Raw genomic sequence first — 24,519 nt, 5'->3', positions numbered from 1 at the left:
TTAGTTGGGGCCCAATGGCCCTGCCTCCTGCTAAAATTCTCAAGCTTTACCACTGTTCGTAAAAATCATATACTCAAATATGTGATGAGTATTATGGTGATGACGGCCAATGAAACTCACATTCTTTGCAAGGTATGAATGGGAGTGTCTTCTCCCTCCCGCTGTCGTCTTATTGAGGAACCCAACCCCAAGCTCCGACTCACGACATGCAACCATGCTTACTAAATTTTGAAGTGCATGCTACCAAAAAGAAATCTCCATCCGAAGAGAAAGTATAGCAATCACTACATGTAATACAACACTAGAAACACCTTATATTACACATTAGGTTAGACAACAAAAGCACGTATACATTCCAGAAAATAAACATCATACAGAACCTTAAAATTACTGTCTAGTATAAATAAAATACCCATTTTTGCATTGTAACCCTTGCCAATACATAAACTTAGAGCTAGAAAGTTTGACTGTCTACCAACAACTTCATAGCACTCGATTACTGAACTCCATTGCCGGCATATGATTCTCCAGCTGACACGTTTGCAACTTGAGGTTCAGATACAGCTTTTTGGGTGCCAAATTCAAGAGGTGCATCAGCAAGTTGTGGGTTAGGGTTCTGGGCTTGAGGGGGTGGTATATAAACCATTGGTGGGGCACCATATGATTCCGGTGCACCATAATAAGCTGTTTGAGGCCCTAGTGTCTGTGAAAGAGGGTTAGGTGGGTAAAGGACCTGAACAGCAGTGGGACCATACATGGCTTGGTGGCCCTCAAAGCGTTTGACTTTAGTCATGTGTTTCTTACCAGCAGTATGGCGGTTAAAGACTTCCTGTGTATCACATTTTACATTGCACAAATCACACATCAGTGGGATTACCACTTTCGGCCTTGGTGGGCCAGTAGGCTTCATACGTTTACCACCACGACCACCACGGCTGCCGCCTTTTATTTTCCTTTTCAACCGAGGTTTTGTTTCTTGGATGTCATGTTCCTTGACCTCTACTTTGCTATCAGTAGCAACAATCTTGCTTTGGACGTCTGCTTCAGTTCCTTGGACAAGGCTATTTTCGTCTTTTTGTATTTCGGAAACTGGTTCGTACGTAATTTTCATATTTTGCAACTTTTGGAGATTCTTTTTGTGGCGTTTCCCGTTATTGTGTTGCTCGAGGATTTCTTTACTGGTGCAGTCCACCCGACACAATTCACACCATGCAATCCGGACAGGTTGGGCATTGGCCTGTGATGAAGATTCAGGATCAGAAGATGATGCAACTGATGGTAGACCTTGCCTACCACCCCTACCTCTTCCACGCCCTGCAGATTTTCCTCGGCCGTCACCTCTGAATGGAGCTCCACCCCTGTAGGGAAAGTGAACGCCCTGTAGAACAGTCGAGATCTTTAAAGAGAACAAGATGACAGTGTTCAAAAAGCATGGCAACAGACAACCTTTTACAACTTCATTCTCAAAAAGCTTTTGAATTCACTTTTAAAGGAATACTTTTCTGAACAAATCAAACCAGTTGTCTGTTGGATACATCAATACATACAGGTTAATAGATTTATCGAAGTAATAACTTAACGCTAACAAAGTTACCATTTTACAACACCATTGCCAGATAGGCTAGTCTCATCGGTTATGGCATAAAAGGAAACAGGATGTGCCAGGCATTCAGTCTTATGAATCATTGGTCAAAAACTGCCTTACACATTAACTACCAAAATAAAAGCCCCAAATATTAATAAACTTATGGAATCAACTAGATCAGTCATAATTATGAAGCAAGTTGATTGAGAGTATATTCCAGAACATAACTAATATTAAGACGGTCACTTTTTTTCTGTTGTAGGCAATGACCTGCACAGTTGAGATTTCTTATTGAAATTAGACCTTCTTTAACATTTAACTTGTGAATAGAAACCAAGCTTAGAATGTGAGGTCAAAGCACACTATAGTGGTGTTGAACTACCCAACAGCCAATGTGATTAACTTGAATAACCTCGAGGCTTGCAATAATTGCGTTCTTAAAAAGACTGCAAAAGTGGTAAAAAGGTCTATATAATGCAAACCTGGTACGAAAAGAAAAATTACTCAATACAAAAATTAGTCAAACTGAGCTACTTAAGCAAAATCTTTGCTAAACCATTTTACTAATTTCAGTATCAAGACAATCTTTTCTGTCACAAAGAAAAATTTATGATAAGAAGATGAGCGAGTTGGCCAGGTTCGGCAACGGGTCAACACAGGTTTGGTAACGGGTTTCATTTGGTACAGGTCCAAGCAGGTCAAGTTTTCTTACCACATTAATAGTATCATTCATTTTTGTACATAATAAATATAAATGATTACAAAACAATTAATCGCAACGAGTATAAAGTGAATAAAATAATGTAAAAGGTTGCATTGCCTTTCGAAAAAAGAAGGTTGTATGAAATAATAAAAATACTTTATTGGCAACTTTTAACCCACTGACCAATTATCTTTTAGTAAGAGTTTTTATTTAACCCATTCACCTCTTCTGAGACAAAAAGACAACCTGTATCGACCCCTTCATAAGTAAACTGGCCAAAACTGCCACCTCAAGGAAAAAAACATCACATAGGTTTTGAGAACCACAAATGACCATCTTGAGCAGTGCTTTCAATATTTAAGAGAAACTGAAAACACGTCTCAATATGCGTCCTGATGTGTCATTCATCAGTCAATTCCCATGCGTGATGCTAACCTACTTGATGTTTTGGATCATCTTCCTCTTGTCGATACCATATAAGTTACCTTTGTTTCTCCTTTGATACATTCACTCCTCCTCCGTAAGAATTTAAAAGTAAAAGAACCGATTGTTGTTCCACATCCTCAATTGCATCACTTGTATCCGGGGTCATTGAGCAGCATGGAACTTTAAACCTTGCTCTCCACATATAACTCTAATAAAAACCTGAACAGTTATGCAAGTCCAAAGAGAGCATAAAAAACTCATACACCTTGATTTGATAAAGATCTCTCGGAATCCATACTAGATAACAAGCAATGATGCTTGTTTGTTGAAGCCCTGGACCATTAGTTTTACTACGATGGAGGTAACCATTTGATGATAAGTTTTGTCGCAGCAAGAAAACCTAATTAATGGTACTACATAAACAAAACCTTATCGGGTTAACAGTACCAGAAATTAGGGTTTTTTTTTTGGTTGCCATGTTGCGGCTACTATGATATTAATTATCGATAACTGATATGTGACCCAAAATAATCAGGTAATCAGATACTAATCAATTTCATAATGCAAATCCACAAAACAAGATATCTAATTCTATATGTGTGAAATAGTGATTGGCAAATATCAAACGATTCCATTTTGTCAGAAAAGCCATTCAATGAAAGCCCAGGTAGTCAATTACAAGAAAAGAAAAAAGTACATAAATTTTATTGTACAAATACATACAATGAGTATGTGGATCTGAATTCAAATGTTCATCAAAAAGTCATCCTTTAACTACTCACTAGATTTTAGACCCGTGTCCAACACTGGACACGAGATTTACGACATTATTAATATTAGATATTAATACATTATACATGTAAACTCATAAAAGCTTATAAGTTCAAAGTTGAAGATATAAGTGGATACGAAGTGTTCAATTCAAATGCCAAGAATGTTAAGTTAATAGAAAGAAAACTAATGTAATAAAAGAACATTAGAAAGATATACCCTCCTTCATCATTTGAAAGACTTCTTTATGGAAGAAATTTGTAGTAGTGTTTTTTGTCTTTTCATCTTTGTCACATATTAACACCTTAAAACCCTTCTCGACTTAGCTCGAGATACTGCAATGTACAATTGTTCGTGTGTGAAAACCGGGCTTTGTAGATAGAAACCGATTTTTAATAACATTGTAAAATTAATTATTTTAGTTTTTTGGTTTTTATTAATTAAATAAAATTATGTAAAAAACTAAATGATGACATCAGCGAGAGTCAATTAAATGAAATCAAGCGATATGATTGATTAATAAGTCATTAGTTCAACTATTTTTTAGTATATATTAAAATTAAAATAGTACAATTACTATTAAAATCTTAATATATTTACATTAAGTTTAATTTATTTTTAATTATATATATGAGAAAATGTCACAAATGGTCCCTGTGGTTGTTGGTATTTGCATTTTGCTCCCTGTGCTTTTTTTTCGTTGCAACCAGTCCCTTGGTTTTTCAATATCGTTGCCAAAAGTCCCTGCCACTAACTTCTGTTAGTTTTCTCCGTTAAATTTGTCATGTGCATGACATATGAGGGTGTTTTGGTCTTTTACATCTAAGACATCATCCTTTCCTCTCCTTTTTTCTTCCTTTGACTTCTTCCAGGATGTCTTCCTCCTCAATTTCTTTTAATTTTTCACTCATCAACATTATCTCAACAAATATAGAATCTATACATACACATATCACATATGTATCATCTATATTTATATCTATATAATAATCTATATCTATCTATCCATATGTATACCCCTTTTTCTGTCTCTCACCACATTCAACCAAAAATCCCAGATTCCCAGTCGGAAAAGGCAACCAGATTCCGGGATCCATGGCCAGCGATACCACAGCGAACAACCAACTCCACCACGTACGACCACTAGGCTACGAATTCATTAAGCCAGATGAGTGCGACCGCGAAGAGATTCTTCCAAATTGGTACGGATCTAACAAACCCGCCCGAATATGGTGGTGTTACGGTGGCTATTTGTTTGATGAATGTGATGATGTGTAATTGGAATCTTGATCTCGGTTTTCATCGAAATGTTATTGTAGTGCTACGGTGCTTTTCTCTTATTCAGGTGTAGTATCCATATGCAGTTACTAAAATGCTTATAATGGTGATATAATAATAAGAATAATATAATTGGAAATTTGGAACATATATATAATATGTAAATGAGGATGGAAAAAAGAAGAGCATATATTCATATATTAATGAATTCATGGACCAAAGATGGATTCAGGCTATTAATTTCCTTTAATATGCTTTTGTCTATTCAAGGAATATAAAGTTTGCTCAAATGAATCATCCATTTATGGGGGAGAGATCCCCTCAAGTTACTCCAACTTGATAGGTAAAGTTAAGAGGATTTTGACCATTGATTTAAAATCAAAAGTTAGGATTCAAGAATGATTATTGAATCTTAACCCTTGATCTTAAATCAAGGGTTGAGATCTTCTTAACTTGACCCCTCAAGTTACTACAACTTGAGGGAACCCTTACCCCCATTTATGATGATAGTATACATATAAACGATATATATGGATGGATGGATCTCTGTTCTTTTTTTATATACACAGAGGGAAAGAAAAGAGATAAGGTATAGAGATATAGATGTGTATGTAGATTGATTTTAGGATATTATCACAAATCGTCCCGTGTTAGGTATAAAAAGACCAAAATATCCTCATGTGCGATGCACATGACAGATTTAACGGAGAAAATTAACAGAAGTTAGTAGTAGGGACTGGTGGCAACGAGAATGAAAAGTCAAGGGACTGTTTGCAACGAAAAAAAAGCATAGGGGGCAAAATGAGAATACCGACAACCACATGGACCATTTGTATATATATATTAGTTATTATTTTATTGGATAATATATTATTGGATATATATTAGTTATTATTTTATTGGATAAATATTAGCTATTATTCTATCGGATATATATTAGTTATTATTATATTTGATTATTATATTAAAATTATAGGGTAAAAAATGTAAATTGGATATATATTAGTTATTATTTTATTGGATAAATATTAGCAATTATTCTATCGGATATATATTATCTACTATTATATTTGTTTATTATATTAAAATTATCGGATAAAAAGTGTAAATTTGTGATGGAAAACAAAAAAGTGTAAATTAAAGTCAAAATTGAAAACAAAAGTCAACATTATGAAATCAAGAGTTGTGATTGGTCGATAAGTTATTAGAGCAACTGTGTTTTAGTATAATAAAAGATTCGAGGCTTACCCCTCAAAAGCAGCAGCACGGCGGCTGCTAGGTATATAGAAACAAAAATGTTGTTCGGTAATCATGCAAAACCTCAAATTGTATATTCTTAGCAAATTATCATGTGAGTCAAATAAGAAAAAGGTATGCCTTGAAATACATTATACACATCTATCCGATGAAGTACATGTTAGAAATGACTTTCGACAACTCTAACCCGTACAAAGTAACACAGAATCTATCGATAATGTCAACCTCATCAAGAAGTAAAATAACTACATAAATACAGTTAAGTACACCAAAACTTGTCACACTTTGCTATTGCAGGTCCAATTTTCAAAGCATGTATTGTATATATCAAACTTTAAAAAGAGGTGTCCAGATAGAATTTTTGATAATAATTCCTACAGAGGTTGAATTAGTATGTAAAAGATGTGCCAAAAAAAGGTCATTTCCCAAATTCTAATCCCTATTGTAAATATATGAAATTATTAGAAATAAAAAACATTATTCACATAATGAACGATAATAAACATACCGAAGGCCGAAAATGATGATGTCCTCCGGCCGCAAATTGAGCGACTCCAGAATGCGGATCCTGAAACGGACCTGGCCCTAAAGTTCCGGATCCTGATCCATCATTTTGTAGTTGTTGATAATAATAAAAAGGATAATAATAATGTTGGTAATAATAAGAAGCATCATATACGTATTGTTGTGGTGGATAATAATGGGATTCATGATCGTATGATGGTGGTTGTTCGGAGGTTGCATCCGCCGGAGTGGTTACCGATGATTTTAAATCCATTTAATTCAAACAAAATTAATTGATACCGGAAAATGTCAATTTGGTGGTTTTTTAGGGTTTTGTATCAGTTCGTTGGTCCAACGAACTTCTTATTTTTTGATTTTTTTTTTCTATTATCACTAATATTATTCTTTCAATTTTTTCAACTTAAGTGAAAACATAAAAATATCTCTATCACTTATTCATAATATTTTTAAAAAAAATTTCAACCACTCATTTTTTTTTCTCTCTTCAAATCTCAACCACTCATTTTTCTCTCTTCTCTATAAATCATTTTATTCCTCTAATTCATTCAAAATCTTTTATCTCAAACACCGTACATCGATAAATTATAAAAATTATATGGATATTTTTAAAATTTTATGTTATTTTCATTAGAGATGTCATTCGATATACTTTCCATAAATTTTCAAATCCAAGGTCGGGACCCGTACGGCTAAGGCATTTGGCTATCACACTCTATACCTATTACCTCCTATGACCTATCATACTATATGACCTATTAGGCTATTACCCCTATCATCTCACCATTGAAACGCGTAGAAACTTTGTCTCGTTTGTGTAAAATGAAGTTTAGTCGTAAGCAGTGTTGTAAATCTCATATGAAATGAAATAAAAGATAAATTTATAAAATCTTATGAAGTTATAGATTTATGAAGTTATAGATTTAGTATGTTTTAAAAAAACTTATCATTTTTCTTTTAAAATTTTACATGGTAGGTGTTTTATCAATTTATACATCACATTTTTAAATTTTAAATCGTATATCATCATATATGTTTCACAATATTCTAAGCTACGGCTCACAATATTCCAAGCTACGGGTAAACAAAATGAACGTAGCATTACCTATATTTAGAGAATGCACTCCCGAAAGCCCTCATTGTTTATTTTTATTCTTTGAATTTGAAACTAGAAAGTAGACTTAATTTAAAAGTTAGGTTATCCGGAGTGTTATTGTCGGGGGTTGGTCTAATTTCACCACGTCGCGCCATGTGGCGTCCTGAATTGCTGGGGGTTGTACTTGCCTGGGAAAAAGATGGGGAGTAGTGTTGCCTAGAAGGTGGGGTAGATTAATGATTAATTTGTTTTTTATTTATTTTTGTGTGTTTGACTTTTTTTTTTTTTAAAAAAAGACATTTTTATTTATCTAAATCTTAAAAATACAATACATTACATAAAAAAAATAAAATTAAGAAAAAAAACATTAAAAACATAAAAAATAAAAAATATAAATAAAATTAAATTAAATTAAAACATTAAAAAAAATACATTACTTTTGCAAAAGAAAAAAATAACATAAACTTCATAGGAATTAAAAGACATTACAAACTAATTAAACCATCTGAGATTGTCGTTCCGCCGATTTGTTAAACATCCTCAATGCGAAAGTCGCATCGTCAAGCTGTTCAATTGCATTTTGGAGGTTGGCGATTGCAACTCAAGATTAGAACATTGTATTGTGTGTAAAGCAGAAATTTGTTCTCGACACCATTTCTTTTTTGCGTTAAGCTTATGCATAACTGCCACCATTTCTTTCTTACATGTAAAGCTAGAATTTGGTTCTAGAATGTCTACGGGAAAAAAGGCGACGTTGTGAGGTAACGTTAAAGGAAATACAAGCGTCAGATTATGACATTTCGAAGCATGAAGGCCAATATGCCTATTTTCTGCAGGCGGAGATTAAGAGGGTCAAGCTCGCAATCAAGTAAGTTTTTGATGTCGGTCACACGTTGGTAGAGTGGTGCACTTGGGGCGAACTTACCATGATAATTGCGGTGAAGGCAAAACCATTGAGGAAGTCAGATTCCCGAAACATGACCAATAGTGACTCGACCTAAACGCTCACCAGGGCATAGGAAGTATGTCGTTAGAGGATCGTCACTAGAGGAACGTCATTAGTAGTTATGTATTGTGTGTTTTTATTATGTTATGTCATTTTAATTATGTATTGTCCTTTTCTTAAGCTAATGTATTGTGTGTTTTTTTTTAATAAAAGTGTGAGTTTTATATAATAGGATAAATAGTAGATGTAACACCCGTCATTTAAAAACTTGGATTTTAAAAAAACTTTGTCAAACGGCGTTTAAAATGAGCGGAAATGATCACTTATAAAATCTTTCTCATCCGTAACGGATGGTACCTTTAAAATTGGTGTTACCACTAGCATCATCGAAACAATAAAAGTAAATCCAAGTATTGGCACCAACATGAATGCCCATTATTACAAATCTGTAACATAATCCAAAATAGCCGAAAACATAAGGCTAAAATGAAGTCTAAGCATTCAATGTCTTTGCTAAGCTTCTTTATTCTTTCTACCCAAGTCTCACCAAGTTAATCTTCACCTAGCTTAAACTTGATTATCCAGAAGGCACAACATTTCCAAAGAACAAGTGTTAGCTAATAAAATTAGCTAAGTAAGATAACATGAATTTGGAAACATTTCTCAATTAAATATATTACAAAATCATCATTAATCGTTAATATCACATACATACATACATAACATATCATAACACATTAGGATCATCGTATTCCTAATTGTGCCTAACTTTACTTCCTTTATCTTTCTTTCTTTTCTTTATTTCTTTGCCTAGACGTAGGCTAAGTGACTTACGCCACTTACATAGGGTTGTGGGGTTGTGTGTAGGCGGTCATAGACCATACATGGAGTCCGACATGATGGGTAAACCATAAGGTGGTCCATCGGCACCGTTAAGGAATTGACAAAGTCAATTCAAACTAAATAAACCGTTTATGCCTTTGCGCATTAGTGGTTAGTTACCCCACTTGGAATACTTAAACGTAACTATGCCATGGGAGGTATCATGATTCCCAAACCACGTGACCACGTACGCACCAGCACCGTGGAGCTAGCACAGGTTAAGCTTAACACGAGACTTTACTTTTACTCGAGACTTCTTATCCTTATATTAGTTTAGGTTACACTTTCACCTAAGCTATTCACATATCATCTTTTACTTTAGGGCCCTTAACGTGCACGTGAACATGGCAATCCTAATCATAAGTCTAGTGACTAGGTGTTCAAGCCATGAATACAAACATTTCGCATAATCATTGCATCTTTTCATCATCACATCACATAAATGTTCCATCATTTCATAACATGTATACTTACCTCACATCTTTGCAACCTGCATAATTATGTCATACATCATAATTGGTAAGTATAATATCCCTTAGCAACCTCCCATAATTAGCCATAATCATAAAACGTGCATACATATTCAATTGGAAGGTTTAACTTATGAAAACGTGTTTTGTTGTACCATCAGGTGACAAAAGATGTTATCTTACCTCATGAAAGCGCACAACAAACGATAACGTATATTACCGAGCTTTGCAAGTATTTCTGACTACCTATAATCAACAAAGGACTAATTAACGAGTGTACCGAGACTAAACTGACCTACAGTCTATATACGAGTCGCATACCCTTTAATTACCATCATTCCAAACAATAGTCTCTTTTTGACTATTACCCCGGGTAGGTTGTCTCTTTCTGTCTACTTTGAAACTATTATCCCAGGTAGTTAGTCTCTTTTTGACTATTCTCAACTTTTGTCTCTTTCTAGACTATTATCCCAGGTAGTTAGTCTCTTTTTGACTATTCTCAAATTTTGTCTATTTCTAGACTATTACCCCAGGTAGTTAGTTTCTTTTGGTCTATTTTTCCAAAAAACGGGTTTTACACCAGAATATGACTCTTTTAAGACCTAATTGATGATTTGGCACCATCAATTGCTCCGTGAATGAGTTGTTAACAAAATGATCATTAGGTCACATCAAATAACCATTCCTAACATCAAAATTCGATCAATTAACCACAAATGATTACCAACAACCCAATCCATTCTCCAAACCCTAAAACCTAATTTAAATCTATACAATTGATTCATATGATCACAAACTAAAGGGAAATCACCTATATTACCGGTAGATTGAAAGATCTTGATCAAACTTCAATCAAATACCAAGAAATGGAGAGATTTGGATGGAGAATCGCTTTGAGAGGGAAAAGGAGGCGGCTTGGGGTTCTCACACACGTAAATCTGATTTTGTGATAATTAGGGTTACCTAATTACACTTAAAACTAAGGCTGGCATAACAGGTCCGACACGACCTGTTAAGACACGACAAGATAAGACACGACACCTGTTAGGGTTGAACACGAACACGACACGATAACTAATCGTGTCATTTTTTGCAAACACGAACACGACACGAAAATTAACAGGTAACACGATAAAGACCTGTTAGTTTTTTTTCTTTTCTTTCTGGAGATGTAAACACAAATTCATATCCATATACACATATATCTATATCTATATTAAATTTCTATATCTCGAAATGTATACATCAACACATATATACAAAAACCGATTCATATACAAACACATACATAGAAAACCAGATTCATATAGAAACGCACTGTTCCAAACATTTTCAGATCACACAAGTTTAAAGTAATATATAGATCTATAGAAATATAAAGATGAAAAAGAAATAAGCACTAGATCTATGGAGAGAAAAAAAGAAGAGCTATCTGGTGCTGTAGAAGGCGACATTTGTCGTTGCCGTTGCTGATCAACCGGAGTGGTGGAGATTTTTCTTTGAATCGCTGATGAGATTGATGGTTAGGACATGATTTCATATAAACGAATATCTTGTTATCTTCTTAGATATATAGATACAAATTATATTGAATAGATTTGAAGATCATATTGAAGATAAGATCTAGTAAAAAAAGGGCAAGTAAAAAAAGGGAGAGAAAGAAAGTGGGTGGGTGGGAAAAAGGAACCGACTAAAGTGGGTGAAAAATGAGATGCATTACCATGTCCTAGCATTTTAATAATTAATACCAATAATAATAAATAATATATAATATAGTGTATGTTAACAGGTCTTTAACAGGTCTAACAGGTCCGGACTTGTTAAGACACGAAATTTATCGTGTCTTAACAGATCCGGATCTGTTAAGACACGAAACCTGTTATGGTTAAACACGAAACCTGTTAAAAACAGGTCGTGTCGTGTTAACAGGTTTCGTGTCAAAATTGTCAGCCTTACTTAAAACCCTGGCCATCAACTCCTAAAGTTACACTTAGGACCCCTCAACTTCTAAACTTAACTTTCTTAGCTTAAATCTCTATCGGGAGTCTTAACATTCTAACAAGCACTTTACTACTTAACTTTACTTCAATTATTTTCATTAATCATCATATTAATCATATCATAATAATCACGTATGCATTTATTCACATATTCCCATATAGGGCACATAAACATAACGGACCAAACATTAATTAACGGAAAGTCAAATAGTCAAACATAAAACGTTTGGGATGTTACAGTAGATAAAAAAAAAGTTTCAAGAATACGAACTATTATTAAAACACTGAATACGAAATACAATACTACGAAGCAAGAATACGAAATACGACACGATATAACTATTATTAAAACACTAGAATTCAAAATATAATACTACGATGCAAGCATACGAAAATACAACACGACATAGCTATTATTCAAACTTTGGGCATCTCCTTAGCAACTCCCACTCCTCCATGTGATTAAATGCTCCTCTTTATGTTGCTCTATACTCGGCCAACGCACTTTCGATTCTTGTCTCATTAGGAAGATTGTTCAAACGTTTGAAAATTGTGTTCAATGAGTGAATAGAGGTGTACATACGGCGCCATCTAGCGATAATGACGTCTTTGGTAAGATAACCGACCCGTTGATTTTCCAAATTTAAAAACACATTAACAACTTTTGTCCAAAATGTTCTCGACCTTTGGTAATTTTATACAAACTATGCAAAAAGAAATGAGATGATGGTTAATGAAACATTAGTAAACAATAATATAAAACAATAAAACATTAACAAAGTATACCGCAATTTGGATCTTCTGCTACCTCGATCCAAGCTCTAATTAAACTAATTTTATTCTTCAGTGTCCACTCCATATCTGATTTCAAAAAATGGTAAAGAGATTTTATAAATATTGAAAATTTTGGGAGAGAAATATGTACGTGTATTGTGAAATAAAAATAAAGTTGTATGTATATGGGGTGAGTTATTTTGAGAACTTATAAAAGAAAGAACTCAAGAACTATTCTAGTCCACACATTCTTTCTCTCTTTATCTCTCTTCAATTAAATAATAAATTTCACCCAAATCATTTAAAATGATTTATCTCACAAACCGTAAATCGTTAGACGAAACAAAAAACATGGGTAGTCTTAAAATTTCGTCCTCTTTCATTAGAGATCCAATTCAATATAATTTTAACGAATTTTTAATTTTCATTTTTTTCCTCTTGTACTTGTGATCCTACACATATGTAGGATCATTGTTGGCGGAGCCCGTCAATCCATGTGTAGGTACACAAGTACAAGAGGAAAAACAATAAAAATTAAAAAGTCGTCAAAATTATATCGAATTGGATCTCTAATGAATGAGGACGACATTTTAATACTACACATGCTTTTTGTTTCGTCTAACGATTTACAGTTTGTGAGATAAAACATTTTGAATGATTTGAGTGAATTTTATTATTTAATTAAAGAGAAAGAAAGAGGGAAAGAATGTATGGTTCAGAATAAATCTTGAATCTTTTTTATTTGTGGGTTTTTAAATAACCCTTCCTCTGTATATATATATATATATATATATATATATATATATATATAGGGAAAAATAATAAAAATAAACAAGTTTTTTTATTTGGTCAAAGCCGCTCCTCGCCCAACGGTCGACTACCTCGTTTCCTTCGCCAAAAATACAATCTTTCTTGCAACCCATAGGAGTCGCTCAATACTTGGATCGCCGGATGGGGGTGGTGTGCCCGGCGACTACCAGGCGAAAGCCAGTGGATCGCCCCACGCCAATCAATCCACTCGGAATAGCCTTACAAAAAAATATCCATAAAACTTGGAAAGTTTGGCAGGTGATCAAAACATTACATCTCTTGATTAAAATAATCTAAAATTATTAACACACAAAAAGAGGACAAATAAACATAAACACATATTTAATATTTTTCAAAGCAACAATATACACCTCTATCTGAGGGTAAAAAAAAAAAAATGCTTCTAGAATGACCTCTGTCAAAAACGCCTTATAAGCATAAATGTCATATGCAAGTATTAATTTATTTGTGTATATGTATGGATATAAGAAAATAATAGATCTTAAAATGAAAAAACATATTTGCCTATAGACGTATAAAAGGTATTTAAATTTATGGGCAGAATACAAAATATGCAAACATAACAAGAAGAAAGAGAAATACTGGTGACATGCAAGTGTGTGTACTTAACATTCTTTTGTTCGATATATATAATTTAATTAAAAACAAGTATAAAATTACAGTCCCCTCTCTTCTATTTTGCCAAAAGACTAATTCACTTTTCAAGTGGGGGGCGTTACTGCTTCCTGAACAAATAAACAAATGAAGTGTATATACAGCGGAGCTCTTTCTTTTGCTATTTCTGAAGAACCACCACTCTTTAGAATTTAACAAAACCTTTCTCTTTAAACAACTAAGTAACCTCAATTGCTTTCCATTATACAAATTGTTATATAATATATGAAAATTATAAGGAAAAAAAAAAACAAAAAACCTTCCCTTCTTGTTTACTCTAAAGTTCAACTTCTTGAAGATCATCATTCGACGAGTGCATAGAACCAGTCTGATTTGGAATAAACGCACCCGAGACCCCTCCAAATGCTTGCAATTCATTACCAGAAGCTGAAAAATCTTGATTGGCACTTCCACTCCATGAAAGTGTTCTTCGTGACATGGACTGATTGGCATATGAAGATGCTGATGTTGATGTTCCCCCTTTTGAAATATCACCCATGGATGCAAACTTGGGCATGCTCATTGATAATGAGCTAGCCCGAGAAGAGAATGGGGGAGTTGAGTCATCGGGTGTTGTGTTTTGTTGCAACTTGTTAGAAGCCACATCAGCTGGCTGTTCTACTACAGGGGCAGCTGTGGGAACAAAAAATGTCGGGTTTGGACTTGTTGCAGGTGGTTTGATAGTAGGGACAGAAGGCGGCTGGAATAAGTTGGTCGCATTTCCGCCACCTTTGTTGAAAGTGTCAACATACCTGTCAAAACTCAAAAGCATGTCAAAACTTCAACAATCCTTTCAATGTTTGTATTAACAGATCTTTTTAATTGGTGTATCAGATTCATATATATGTAAATAAACAATAATAACCGATTTAGCCTTATAACCTAACTTGAGACTTATACTTCCATTACACAAGATGTCAAGATGTCCTTCTTTTCTTCACAAAAAAGTTTTTTCGGTTATTAGATTTTTATCTATCAAGTCTTTCCATAATCAGCAAAATGTAGAAAGCCCAAATATCTGATTATATGATTATTACAACTTTTCAAACAACATAAGAATATTCAAAAACTAGATATTTCCTATGGCAACTTCAATCGCAGCTGGTTTATTGATCGTGATTATTCGAAAATACGAATCGTTTTTCATAGGCTTTAATGGCTTATCCATAAGCCTTTTTTAGCCTAACTTTGGATAGCTTTTCTCCGATTTAGCAAAATGTCTCCCTTATTTGGACAAAAAAAGATGTCCTTTTTGTCATTTTATCTACTGATTCCTTGCATAAATCAGAATTTGGCAATCACTCAAACATCTGATGCTTAGAACTTCAACAACAGCACACATCCAAACACAGCTTTGCAGAGCCCATTTAATTACAATTAATTATCTGATTTTATTATTTGATATCACGTGATCACTTCCAAAAAACACATTAAACAACCACATGCAATGTTATGAATAAGAAGTAGCACAAGAAAGAGAAAAACGAGTTACCTTGCTCGAACCCCCATCCTTCCGCGAGCAGAAAACTGGTTTGATGTAGCTGGAATTGGTGGAATTCCTGAATTGTGACTTGAGGGAGTAGGGCTGGTGAATTCCGAGCTCCCACTGTTGACAGATTCAGTTCTTAATGCACTCTTTAAGCTATAATCTGGTGATCCATTTTGGAACGTTGCCATTGTTGGTGGTGGAGCAAGGGCTGCTTCCTCTGCTGGCGGGTCAACACCTTCTTCCACCCATCTCTTAAGCTTTTCATCGTAGTAAAATTTATTTGTGTCACCTAATTTCGCCTTCAAACATAGATGTGAATTTGAGATCATAAGAGTTCAAGTCTACCAGATGCATTAAAGCAGGATGTGCGACAAAAGATGGTGATTAAGTCCCATTTTCTACAAACCGGCGGACTTAACAGATCAATTGGTTGAGCTAAAGGATCTTAGTACTAATTACAAAGGAAGCGGTTCAAATGAGTCCGACAGTCAAAAATCATCTTGTGTATTCAAAAGCATTTTTCTATAAAAGACAACATACACGCACAATATATTTAAATGCATTAACACTTTCTAAATCGCTTGAAAAAGTTAGATAATAAACACGGGAAAAAAGGATAAAGAATGAGTTTGCAGGTCGAGCCACCAGTTCCAACTCGTGTAACCCAGCCCCATTACCCTGCCCGTTTTACCACCTTTATAGACGATGAATGGTACCTGTTTGTCTTGGCGAGGTTTTAACACCTTGCCCACCGTCTTTTGGAATAGCCCAGAGCCAAAACCAAAGCGACTGAACCTTGAAACACTCCCAGATGCTTTACTTTGTGAATCTGCGGAGTTAACCTTCGATGTTTCATCCTGGTCCTACACCAAGGTTCCCACAATCAACTCATATAGCTAAATTCCCATCCATAACAATAAATGTGCATTTTAAAATGATTTGACGATTAAAATCAGATAAATGCTAGTAATGAATGGTGCATAGAAATAGTATGTGGATATCGTCTTCTGTTTAATTTTGCAAGGATAAGATAAACAAACATCAGAGTCTTCGACAAAATCAGAGTATTTACAAAACTAATGTATAAAAAAAACCAAAAAGAAGATTTTGAGAAGGTTAAAAGAAGGGGATAATATATGTGTGTAATAGCCCTAATATGTCAGTATTGTTGCAGCTCGTATGAGACTTAGAATCCAACACTAGTTTTCAAGCCCTAGATATTCAGATAACTTGAAGCTTAACCTGTGAATCTGAACAACCCTTATTAAAAAAATAAGAAAAAATGTGAACATTGGATGAATGTTATCACAACCTGCCTGGGAGATCGACCAAAATCAGGTTCGGAAGCACTTCGGTTATGCATCATCATTCTGTTGTTTCCATCACCCTGATTGGTAGGCTCCAAAGATGCAGATGGCATTAAGGACGACATTGCCATTGTTGATTGACTAGTTAATACTCTAGACGCCTTTGGTGGTTGGTTATAGTCGGCAACACCGCCAGATGTAGATGGAACAGGTGGTGGTAAACCACCAACAACAATCTGTGCAGCGCTATCAAAAAAGTTCAGAACTTTACGACCTATTTTACCAGGAGCTAAATTTGTAGAGAACCCACCCTAAGAAAAAGGAAACAAATAGTAAGTAGAAGGAAGTAACTTAATAGTAGGAAAATATAATAAGAAAGAAAAGTTGGTACCTGTTGGTGAGTTTTTAATCTATCCTCCAAGGATATAATCAGTTGTCTCCAAGTTTCCACCTCAGGGTTTCGTCCAGTTTTTAACGTTTTCATTATGGCTTGACAATACCTGCGATAAGATGATAATGTTTCAATGCAGGTATGCATAAATTAAGAAAAACTATGAGGACGGAAAACAATATAATTGCATGGGTGACCCATTTACTAATGAATGAGTTGATTCAAGCCAACTTTATCTCTAAAAGGTGAACAGGAAAAAAAAATCGCATTAGAGAAAACCAGTCATATGACTTGAACAAGTCAAATAGATTGAACTTTGCCCAGAGTGTAATTTTAATGCATAAACCTCCTAAATCATTGTCATAAAATTAGATTGTCTTAAATAATATAACTTTCATAACTAGATAGACACACCAACTACTATCCTTCAGTTAACAAGAAAAAAACAAAAATGTAGGACAGAAGTGTTTGGGGTCATCCCGACCTGCCCTGTTTAATTTGCTACACAAATCACCCAACCTGCCCCTTTTGCCACCCAACAGTTTCAAATACAACTATACGTACTTCAGGGAGTCTGGCACTCTTCCGACTTCAGCCAACATGTAAGCGTATATAAGCTTATACGGTTGAAATGGTAACAAGGTGAACTGAGAGTTTCCAAGCATCTTTGAATATTCATACACCTCTGTCCTCTGTTTGCATTCACAAAAACGGTATAGGTAATTTTACAAGTAAAGGGTACAGCAGAATTCCATTATATAATTACGTTCAAATTATAAGAAGCCTAAAGTATAGGAAAAATAATTTAGGGCTGTTTGTAAAAAGATTATGTATTCCGATGTTAAATTAGCCTTCTAGTCAATTAACACACAGTAAAACATTTTTGTAGATCTAGTAAGAAAAGATGTGGTGATACCTGTATAGCTTCCGGGGAGGCATATGTTCGGGGATGTTTCCAGTGGTCTGCACCAATAAGACACAGTCTAGCAGTGTCTGAATATGGCTCAAAGCTCGCTTCTGCAACTAAGTAACATATGTGTGCCGCGATAATCTGGATCATTTAAAAGATGAATCACAAACCGGATCCAAAGATCAAAATCATGGAAGGTGAGACGTTCATTGATAGTATGGTTCTAGTAGAGGTCGCAAAATGGGCGGATAACAGTAACTTTCTTTGGTTCAGATCAGATCAGTTTGGACCGACCACTCAACCATCAAACACCATTTGGTATTTGATATTCTTAAAAATATGGCTAGTGTTTCGATTAAGCATTGAAAACGGCATAGTAAAATCATAATGAGCTTTAGAAATAAAATAATAAGGAATTTTAAAGCATTTGGGAAACACTTCAGGTGACTTTTAAATTTTGATCCGCTAATCTCATTCAACCTGTTCCCTTTCTAGCTAATTCGTTGAAAATTTATACACCTGACCCTTCAGAGATGAGAAAAGCCCAAATCAGCCTGTTTGCCCATAGTTCAAGGGATCACAAAAGTAGGTACTTACATTACTCCTTTCTTTCCACAAACAGTCTCCAAGATGAATAAGCACCAACTCGTCATCTTTTGTTCTGTTAGCAGTGATTACTGCCAAATTATCCTCCCAGTCATCAAGCATACCATTGATGCTAATTTGAGACTAATGCGGAAAGAGAAAAAAGTTAAATGCAAAGTGAAACAAAAAGGTGTAATACTAAAGAAGAACTAATGAAGCATATGTATATTCTTCATGAACCACTACAGGTATGGTTCAATGTAGAGTTGGCAAATGGGCAGTTTGGGCAACAAGTCAAAAACTGGTTCGCTTTAAAGCGACTTTCCAGGTGTAAGCAAATAAGTCAATTAGAGTTGTGTCACTGTGTGTGGACCCATAAACACCTTTTGTAGTCCATCGTTTGAATTTTGGAAACAACTAATGTTTTAAACAATAATGACCTTATGACCTTATCTAAAAAATAATCATCTGTACACACTTTCTTAAAATAAAGAATTTAGGGTGACTTATTAGTTATGACCTAATTTCAAGAACCAAATCGAAGCACTTCTTGATAGATGGATCAAAACTGCTACCTCTATTTAATGGCAAAAGGGAATTTCTTCGATAGAAATGGGGGCTTGTTTCAATTGTGTGGGAAAATGGTATATAAAATATCACAATATTGGGGTACAAAAATAGTGAACCCACATTTCAGACATGCGATTTGCAGGTAATAAAATGTGATATGAGCCAGATTGTCAAATGCAGTTGGCAAATGTGGTTTGGAGTTAACTAGTGAACCCACATTTCAGAAATGCGATTTGAAGATGATATGAGCCAGATTGTCAAATGCGGTCGGCAAATGTGTATTGGGGTATCAATGCATCCAAGTACAAAAGTTTTAAAAGCTTGCCAGACATTGAAGCAACTCCTTTGCAAGTCCTAGCATTAAAGCAACTCTGTAACCAGGTATCCAAAACGCAGTTTGGAATTAATTGTACTTTTTATGTGTTGTTTTGAATAAAAACCCCAAACCGCATTTCCCAATTGCGGTTAGGGGGGAATCCAGAATCCTCCAAACCACATTTCCGCAACGAGGAGGTTTCACCATAATTGTACCACAATAATTTTAAACACCATATTTACACACCTTTACAAAACCAGCACCAATTTGTCATAAAAAATTTGGCAAAAGGGGAAAATAAAGCTGCATAGTTAATTGAACTTGTGACATTACCTGTGTAGGCTGTTGGGACATATTTATGGCAGAAGGGTTGACTCCATCTGTTGTAACATCAGCTGCAAACACATCTGCAGGTTGACCAGCAATAAGCAGACATAATGTCCGCAACGGTGATCCTGGTACCAACTGAAGAGCCATTTTCTTAACTGTCTCTACATAAAACTGCAGTAAAAATTAACCACAAAAGGACTTGTAAATTCGGCAACAAAATATCATAATGAACTGTACGCATGAAGAGGGAAAAGAGGGAGGGATAAAGGAGACCTGATCACCAAGTTGTGCAGCAAGAACAAGTGCCGGCCCCCACAGTTGACCTTCTTGTGCACGAAGAAGAGCCTCTTTTTTTCTACCAGAAACAAGCAGAGTTTGGACTTCAGCAGCAGTTTCCTGTATCATAATATATACATTACAGATAGCCATTGGAAAGAAAAAGTATTTCATTAGGGGTAGAACAAAAATTTCATTCCTAGTAGGGGAACAAAAAAAGAATGATAATTACCCGAGTTTGTCTTTCCGAAGGTACTTGTTGCAAGCAATGAGCATAAGAACCATAATTATTGGATTCAGCAGTGTTCTTCACGGATGCAAACAGCCTAGCAACGGCTACTTCTGGGGCATCGTTATCCTAGTCAAATGGACAATATACCAATTTTATAATCGATTGTATCATGAGTGAAGTTCAGACACACGACATTCAAAATCTTATTCTTTCTTTACTTTTTAATAAATTGTTCATAGCAATATTTTATATAGATTAGCTTTTCAGCTAGTGGCATACTAGTCATATTAATAATTCGATATGGACATTGTAGAGTGTTCCAAATGCAGGCTCTACAAAATTGCTACCCAAAAAAAACATGTGCAACTCTATAGAAGAGCAAGTATTGGATACTGAATATATTCAAGTAGAAGTAGAAACATTGACTTTGGTTATGTTCGATTTCTAAAAGATCAATTGATCAATGGATTATGTTAGAAGACTTGACAAAAGAAAAAAGGGAAAATCAGATTCCCTAACTGGTTAAAAATCATGTGATCTGTGAAGTGTATTCGGATAGACATAACCTCCCACATTGCTATCATGAAAACAGATAGATACTGTTAATAATAATATTGGTTTTTGTAATCACATATAACAGCCTAACTAACCGCCACCAAGGTGGCCTAGTGGTCAGGCATACAGATGTCCTCACAAAAGTTCTCAGGCCCGAACCTCCCAGTCCTCCCTACATGAAAATTTGGGGTTGGCCATGAAAGGGTTCAGAAACGCTCATCGGGAACCAAATCCGTAGATTCAAAATCTGCCAAAATGTCAATTATGACTGTTAATAGAAGCGCTACTAACACTTCACCAAGAATACCTTTAAGGTAGTATCTGAGCCAAAGGGAGATCTCAATTTGCCATAGTGCTGTGAACCTATTTTCAGCAAGGAAAGAAGCAATCTTACATCTTCACCTTGCTTGTAATCTACATCAGAAGTTTCATTGTGTGTAATTCTATCATCAATCCATCTTGTCAGCTCTTTAGCGCCAACATTTCCACTAGACAGTGGACCAGGAAGCGGTTGCTGGCAGAGTGTTTGAATGTAGTCATGTACACGTGCTCCTCCAGTGACAACTTCTGCTAAGTTATGAACAGATATTGACCCAGAATTTGAATCCTTCAATAATAAAAACAAAACCATATGATGATTATAGATTATATGGTAAAAAAATATAGGTTATCCAAATAATAAGCTGATGCATTATAGGTAGCAAAACAAGTCGGGGCAACGGTTCAAAATGGGTCCAAACTTCAGACAGAAATGAATCAGTTTTGGTGCATGTCAAAATAGGTGGGTTGAATCTTCCCTTTTTCTAAAATGTTCACTACAAATATGATTTAAAAGGTTGCATGTACTAAGTACATATTTTAAGCGAATATCAACCCATTTGTCTCCCTCCCTTTTTATTGTCTCCCTCCCTTTTTATCTGCATTTTTTATTTGAACTGTTGGAAATAATGTACAATCCAAATCAACCGATTCATAGGTGACTGGGTCAAAATTGCCATCCCTAATACATGATTGTAAAGAACGACGATTTGCAAGCTAACCTGGCCTCCATAGGATGCATTCATCACATTGTTACTATCTTTCATCACAATCAGTTTCCCACCAAAACCAAATGTAACCAATGCATGAGGAGGGCGGCCAGCCGATGACCTTCCTGTAGTATAGCCATTAGATGTGTGATAATTACTTTGAACATGTTGCTGCAAATAGCTCAGCTGATTCTGATTGCCATAACCCTTTGGGACATTCATCATCTCGTTTTGCTCCAGTGGCTGACTTAGTGGCGGACTAAAAGGAACAAACGGTTGAGAACCAGAAACAGTAGGGAACTCGTTATTAATCTGGGTAGCTGTGTTAGAAGAAGCCATAGTTCCCCTATTATCATAATATTGTTGTTGATTTACATGGTTATCTACATTAAAGTTAGTGCTATACTGATTTGCTGATTGTTGGCTGTTTCTAGTCGCACTGTTGGCAACGTAATTAGGTTGCCACATTGTTGAACTCTGTTGTTCAGCATTAGGTTGCCACATTGTTGAACTCTGTTCAGCATTAGGTTGCCACATTATTGAACTCTGTTGTTCAGCATTAGGTTTCCACGTTGTTGAACTCTGTTGTTCAGCATTAGGTTGCCACATTGTTGAACTCTGTCGTTCAGCATTAGGTTGCCACGTTGTTGAACTCTGTTGTTCAGCATTGCTAAAAGAACCATTCCGGCTATAATCTTGCTTCTGTTCCAACTCTCCATGCCCACCATGTGTTTTCCCATCATTTCCATAATAAGCATTGCTTGACCCGGACCCATTTTGGTTAACCGGGTCCTGAGTTACAACAGTTGATTGTGAATTATATTCATCCAAAGATCTCCATTCTTGGACATTCATATCATAATACCAACCAGGGTATAGGGGATCAAAAACCATATGTGACGGATACACCTTGTTATTATCTTGTGAGCCCTGACTCCACTGTGAAAAACTTTCATTAGTTTGAGAAGCCGAATTCCAACTTGTAACATTTTCAGTTTTGCCTGTTTCTGCTAAAGCAGCCACGACAGGTTGGGCAGATTGCTGCAAGTAAGAAACCTCTGATTTTTCATTGGAACCAGTCCAATCAAAAGCGGAATTCGCGATATTATCCCCCTGTGCATAATTTGAATCATAACTACTTGTGTTATAACTTTCATCTACTTGATACCATTGTCCAGTATTCGAATCATATTTCCATCCGGGATACGGATCTTGACCATCCATTCCTTGCTCCCCCATGTTTGCATACACTTGATCCCCTTGCACTTGCTGTGAGTAGTCATTAACAACTGCCGGAACATGCTGTGAGTAATCATTACCAACAGTCTGAAATTGCTGTGAGTAATCATTAATAGCTGTTGGAACGTGTTGCGAGTGATCATTAACATTCTTCACCTGCACGACATCCTTTACCACCCCATTTGATTCGCCGCCAAAAAAACTATCCTCTTTCCCTATCTGATCACCCAACCCATCTCCAAACTCGTTAAAGAAATCCGGGTAATCAGAATCAAAAGCACCCCACTGCACCTCCTTAACACCAAAACCATCTCCAGAACCATTCCCCGGATTCTCACTTTCCAACTTCTGCTCAATCTTACCTACCTCATTACCAACTCCCTCCACGTTATCAAAAGCAAACGAATTTGAATTCACTAACCGACTCGTTTCCACATTCTTACTCTCCAAGCTCTCATCTTTTACATCATTATCCACCAAACTCAAATCTTTAACACCTTCCTCTACAACTAATTTCCCAAAATCATCACTAAGACTCAAATTAGCAAAAGCTTTAGCATCCTCCGAATCATCGATATCACTAATCTCCTTATTTAAAGACAGTGATGGAGCATTAACCTTACTATTATTGCTATTGATATTATAATCCTTAATATCATCATCATCATCAACTAATTTATCAAAAAAATCTTCATCAGTATCCTCCACATTAAACAGAGGATTTGCAGCCATCTATACACAAACTAAATCCTAATTTAATTAAATCAAAAAAAAAACAAAAAAACTAACCTCACTTAGATTACAAAAATCAACCTAATTAGGTTACAGATCCGAACTTACAACTAACGAACAATTTATCAAAATTGATCAAAACGAAAAGATCTATATATCTATATATACATACAGATAGAAATATATATATAAATTGATCGATCTAGTAACTGAAATTGGGGATTAACTGGGAGCAGGATTTTACCTCTTATTATGTTAATTAATAACAGTATTAGCTGAAGACATTAAAAAAAAATTAAAAAAAAGGTCAAATTTGAGGAAATCCAGATATACGTATATGGAATCTATATCTATTTTATGTCTA

At 35.2% G+C, this 24,519-nt stretch overlaps 2 protein-coding genes across 4 annotated transcripts; both read right to left on the bottom strand.

The window, feature by feature from the left end:
* Window positions 1-291: 291 nt before the first annotated feature.
* On the bottom strand, window positions 292-6,891 carry LOC122585757. 2 transcript variants are annotated; one of them, XM_043757882.1, is made up of 4 exons: window positions 6,529-6,891; window positions 2,774-2,933; window positions 1,303-1,378; window positions 292-1,237 (listed from the first exon to the last, which is right to left on the bottom strand). In XM_043757882.1, exons 2-4 carry the CDS (start codon window positions 2,914-2,916, stop codon window positions 497-499), a joined length of 960 nt encoding a protein of 319 aa, XP_043613817.1. In that variant the 5' UTR covers window positions 2,917-2,933; window positions 6,529-6,891; the 3' UTR covers window positions 292-496. The 2 variants fall into 2 exon arrangements, with proteins under 2 accessions (XP_043613817.1, XP_043613816.1); XM_043757881.1 differs by lacking the exon at window positions 2,774-2,933 and having other exon boundaries at window positions 292-1,378.
* A 7,235-nt stretch (window positions 6,892-14,126) lies between these two features.
* Window positions 14,127-24,191, bottom strand: LOC122585964 (protein transport protein SEC16B homolog). Of its 2 annotated transcripts, none has more exons than XM_043758079.1 (13): window positions 22,197-24,191; window positions 21,464-21,763; window positions 20,602-20,727; window positions 20,367-20,489; window positions 20,097-20,264; window positions 18,890-19,021; window positions 18,299-18,433; window positions 17,947-18,074; window positions 17,383-17,491; window positions 16,997-17,302; window positions 16,401-16,541; window positions 15,688-15,983; window positions 14,127-14,947 (listed from the first exon to the last, which is right to left on the bottom strand). In XM_043758079.1, exons 1-13 carry the CDS (start codon window positions 24,153-24,155, stop codon window positions 14,473-14,475), a joined length of 4,398 nt encoding a protein of 1,465 aa, XP_043614014.1. In that variant the 5' UTR covers window positions 24,156-24,191; the 3' UTR covers window positions 14,127-14,472. The 2 variants fall into 2 exon arrangements, with proteins under 2 accessions (XP_043614014.1, XP_043614013.1); XM_043758078.1 differs by having other exon boundaries at window positions 16,401-16,547; window positions 22,197-24,189.
* Window positions 24,192-24,519: the final 328 nt, after the last annotated feature.

Source organism: Erigeron canadensis, chromosome 1 (genome assembly GCF_010389155.1).
Source record: "Erigeron canadensis isolate Cc75 chromosome 1, C_canadensis_v1, whole genome shotgun sequence".
NCBI classification, from domain to species: domain Eukaryota; kingdom Viridiplantae; phylum Streptophyta; class Magnoliopsida; order Asterales; family Asteraceae; genus Erigeron; species Erigeron canadensis.
Note: the sequence above shows the minus strand (reverse complement) of the source record. Positions and strands in the feature narration are given on the sequence as shown.

What these genes read in the sequence shown, in the direction of transcription:
- LOC122585757 (XM_043757881.1), bottom strand. Translation starts at nt 6,798, where the DNA reads ATGGATTTAAAATCATCGGTAACCACTCCGGCGGATGCAACCTCCGAA. An exon ending in ATCATCATTTTCGGCCTTCG is followed by an intron (nt 1,379 to 6,528) that starts GTATGTTTATTA and finishes ACTGTTCTACAG; the next exon opens with GGCGTTCACTTTCCCTACAG.
- LOC122585964 (XM_043758078.1), bottom strand. Translation starts at nt 24,155, where the DNA reads ATGGCTGCAAATCCTCTGTTTAATGTGGAGGATACTGATGAAGATTTT. An exon ending in GCTCAGATACTACCTTAAAG is followed by an intron (nt 20,728 to 21,463) that starts GTATTCTTGGTG and finishes CCATTTGACTAG; the next exon opens with GATAACGATGCCCCAGAAGT. An exon ending in AACCTCGCCAAGACAAACAG is followed by an intron (nt 15,984 to 16,400) that starts GTACCATTCATC and finishes CTATGTTTGAAG; the next exon opens with GCGAAATTAGGTGACACAAA.